Source organism: Bison bison, unplaced genomic scaffold, assembly GCF_000754665.1.
Source record: "Bison bison bison isolate TAMUID 2011002044 unplaced genomic scaffold, Bison_UMD1.0 scf7180017837531, whole genome shotgun sequence".
Taxonomy (NCBI): domain Eukaryota; kingdom Metazoa; phylum Chordata; class Mammalia; order Artiodactyla; family Bovidae; genus Bison; species Bison bison.
In genome coordinates, this window is record NW_011473842.1 from 1,359 (window position 1) to 5,350 (window position 3,992).

The window sequence follows — 3,992 nt, forward strand, 5'->3', positions numbered from 1 at the left end:
CAGAATTCTTGTATTAAACGTTTACTGTCTTAACTGGGAGGTTTTAAACTCTGCCATTGCTGGCCATTAACAGGGATTTGCTCATCTGCTGAGACACGGAAATGGGTGGGTTTTAATGTTTGTTTGAAAAGACTGAAGACGGTGTGTATTTCAAGAGGATATTCCAGACAGCTTGTTATTTTATAGTAGACACTCAGCCAACTTTCCAGTGATAAGTTGCAATTTTGAACTGTAGACTTTCCTTCATATTGCAATGGTAAACATTTGATCTTGTTAATAAAGTTTTTAAATTGTATTTTCACTGTTGGGGGAAAACACATAAGGCTGCCAATTTAAGCAAGCAAAATCCCCTCCAAAGCAAGCCAACAGCCTCAAAAAAAACTTAGAAAAAACAAAAGCCCCTCACAAGACTAGGAAAAGCCCAGCTGAATAAATTACCCCCTTAAAAGCAAGCAAACATCCCTTTAAAAGCAAGCACCACAACAGCCTAATAAACTGGCTCATGAACCTAAAAACTCAAGCTGGTGATAGTCAGAGACCCTCAACCAAAATCTTACCATAACTCTCATATGAATCTCTGTAGGAACCTCCACTTGGATGATCTGAATAGTCACGATCACGACCATAGCCATCTCTATCACTATATTAACAAGAAATATGTATAAGCCCCAGAACATTAGTTTTTACAGCTAAAAAAATGTTTTTACATCAAGCCATGGCAGCAAGAGCAAGTCACATACCTATAGCCTCTTGATGGATAGTCATCACGTGAACTGGAATGACCATAATCACGGTAAGTATAATCTCTTGGTGGTGGTGCATAATCTCTTGTATCACGAGAACTTGGGTAATCTCTGCTTGAATAGCTAAAGAAACAAAAGTAACTTGGTTCATACTTCTGATAAGCTCTCCTTCAACCTTAAGTATTAAGAGACAAAAGCTACTATACTTTTCTGTTACCTGTCTTTAGTAGAATATCCATCATCTCTTGGGGACAAATAAACATCTCTACGAGAGGGCAAGGGCTCCCTTCGAGGTGGACCTCCATAACTATCTCTTCCACGTGATACAGGAGCTTAAGGAGAAATCAATTTTAAAAATACAGCCAGAGCAAAGTAAAAATACAAATTTGCATTGAAGCAATGAAAAGCAGTGATTCAACCAAATATGACAATATGGATGTATATGAGGAAATCCTCTAAAATTTCTTAATTATGCCAAAATTATTTTCAATGCTCTGCATTTAACTTCATGACTTCAAGTGATCTAGATACAGTTTAAATATCATTTTTAGGATTCACCTCAATCCTTGTGTTATGATAGTAGAATAGACTGTCATATACAGAACATTTACCTCTTCCTCCCATTCCACTGCTGCTTCGAACTGGTCCTGAAGGGGCAGATCTTTTAGGAGGAGGACCCCCACTTCGTGGTGGTGGTCCTCTTTTTACCGGAAGTGGTCCCCTGGAAGAACTCATGTTAAAATTCATGGAATAGCCACCATCATCTACATTAGAACAAAAAAAATCATGTTAATACATGAAAAAGCTACAAAAGTTTTGCTTGATCAAGAACAAGACCATTTCTGTTTGGGGGGGGAATCTTTAGTTGTTAGTCTATATAGAGACTGTGAGACGTGTTAGTCTATATAGACACACATGAGTTAGTATAGATCAGAAAAGTAGAACTGAAGGGTTCTACTGAGGGTTCAAATTACTTCAAAAAAAAACCCCCAAATTATTTAATACCTATCAAAATTTTTCTATAACTGTTTTTCCCTATAGAATGAGTTCATCTGGATAAATATTAGCTTACTGTTAATTATTTCAAGGCATTGTTAATTTAACTGAGTATGCCTTCTATATTTCCCTTAAGGAAATCACTTTGGTAGATGAATAAAATGTTCTCAATTTCAAAAGCTAAGGCCTTTAAAATAAAGATTAACCAAAGTACACACTGATGTATTTACAGTTCTTAATTTATATACCAAGCCTAAATCAAACTTAAGTCATTACCCATGTGCCCTCCATGGGATGGAGGTCCCCTGGTTCCTCCACTTCCTCCTCTTCCTCCCCGAAGGCCTCTGGGAGGGCCTCTGCTTCTTGGAGGTGGAGGCGGTCCACGTCTACCACTTTCAAATGACGGTTTAGTGGCTTGTTCTACCTTGATGGCTTTTCCATCTAAGGACTAAATAATATCCATGGTTAATTAAAAGTATTTAAAAGAGAACTTGCTGATCCACTATGCACTGACACTAGTAGGTCCTTCAAAATGTTTTTACCTTTCTGTTTAGCATTCAAAGTTTTAAGATATTATTTGAACTAAAACGTTAAGTAATCGGTAAAGTTGCTAAAATTTAACAAGGTGAAACAATTACCAACTTATTAAGACAAATAACCAAAAAGCAAAGCCGAAGTATAATACAAAGTATCATACATTACATTTAAAACTGAACGATTTTTTGGTTAAGAATACACTGAGTACAAAAGGTCCTTCTGAAATTACAAGGTGCTGTAGCAGGGTCATGGAAAGGTTTATACTCAAATTCAAGAGCAGCCCTACACCAGACTTGGGTAACAATGTGCTATTTTACAGTACTAGGAAACATTGTATCCTAAAGACACTCTTACCTTTCCATTCATGTCTCTGGCTGCATCCTTAGCATCTGCTGGGCTTTCAAAGGTGACAAAAGCAAATCCTCTAGATTTGTTGGTTTCACGATCTTTCATCAAGAGAACTAAAAAGTAGTTTTCAGGGGGAAAAAAGTGTTACTCTAGTTGAAAAGGAAAAACAAAAATTAATCTGTAAAAAAGAAAGCAAGCTCAGAACTTCTTAGAGGACAAAGCACATTATCATTTCATGTGATCAATGCAATCAAAGTCATCATAGCTCACCTTTTTAATTATAATAACCCTGCATACATTTTCAGATAACTCACCTTCCACTATTCGTCCATATTTGCCAAATACTGCTTCAAGAGCTTTCTCATTGGTTTCTGTATTGAGGCCACCGATAAAGAGCTTTCCTGGGCGATCTGCCTCAACCATTTTTCCCCCCTGGTTAAAATCTGTTGGGAAAAAAAAGTTACCCTCCCTTAAAAAAAGTTCAAGTTTACCCAATGTTATGTATCATGCTTATTTTTTGTTTACTAAAATCATTAACATAATACACGGAAAGCAATTCTTAAGCCTCACCAGAAAACCTGTGTAATTAGTTTAGTGACAGTTTAATAAACTGGCTTATAAAGCCAACTTAACTAATTCCTGCATCTTTAATCCACTCTGGCAGTCTTAAGTAACTACAACACTTCAAAAAGCGCATTTTACTTTAAACACTATATTTATTGCATTTTAAAAATTCAATTGTTGTTCTTTAGTTGTTAAGTCGTGTCCAACTCTCTCACGACCCCATGGACTGTATCCCACCCGGCTTCTCTGTCCATGGGATTTTCCAGGCAAGTATACTGGAGTGGGTAGCCATTCCCTTCTCCAGGGGATCTTCCCCACCCAGGGATCAAACCCTGGGTGTTACGGGCAGATTCTTCACCGCTGAGCCACCAGGGAAGCCTTAAAAAATTCAATTATCCCATCCCAATTACCCTAGTGATTTTTAAAAACCTACTCAGTCAAGGTCACAGACCAAACGCAGGTCCCTCTGACCAATCCAAGAACTCTGGCTCCTTTCATTACGATTTCCTAATAAATCTAAGCAGCAATTTCAAGTTTTAACCAAGTTATGACTCTCCGTCAACAGCCCCTGCCCCGCTCACATTACCGACTTTTAAAAAGCGTCAGTATTATCTCATACGAAATAACGGAATGTGGAAGCGCGCCCTGTAACCCAGTACTCAAAGGCTGCAGTGGAACCCAATTAAAACCCGTCATTAAAAACCGCGTGGAAAATACAAAATGGCGACACTTGGATTGAGCCCAGAACAACCTCCCCCGGTCAGGGAGTAACTTTTGCCACCAGCGGCGCTTCAGAAAATTCAA

General features: G+C 38.1%; 1 protein-coding gene across 3 annotated transcripts in view; it reads right to left on the reverse strand.

The window, feature by feature from the left end:
* The window catches only part of RBMX (RNA binding motif protein, X-linked), a 6,251-nt gene that overhangs the window by 1,193 nt on the left and 1,066 nt on the right, over positions 1–3,992 (reverse strand). For 2 of the 3 annotated variants that reach the window (XM_010832948.1, XM_010832957.1), the window contains exons 2-8: positions 2,939–3,067; positions 2,631–2,737; positions 2,016–2,187; positions 1,355–1,507; positions 961–1,075; positions 741–866; positions 558–640 (exon numbers count right to left, since the gene is read on the reverse strand). In XM_010832948.1, the coding sequence (XP_010831250.1) occupies positions 558–640; positions 741–866; positions 961–1,075; positions 1,355–1,507; positions 2,016–2,187; positions 2,631–2,737; positions 2,939–3,047 (865 nt within the window). In that variant the 5' untranslated portion in view covers positions 3,048–3,067. Of the gene's footprint in view, positions 1–6; positions 641–740; positions 867–960; positions 1,076–1,354; positions 1,508–2,015; positions 2,188–2,630; positions 2,738–2,938; positions 3,068–3,992 lie in introns of those variants that run through there. The other variant, XM_010832965.1, reaches the window with a different exon arrangement.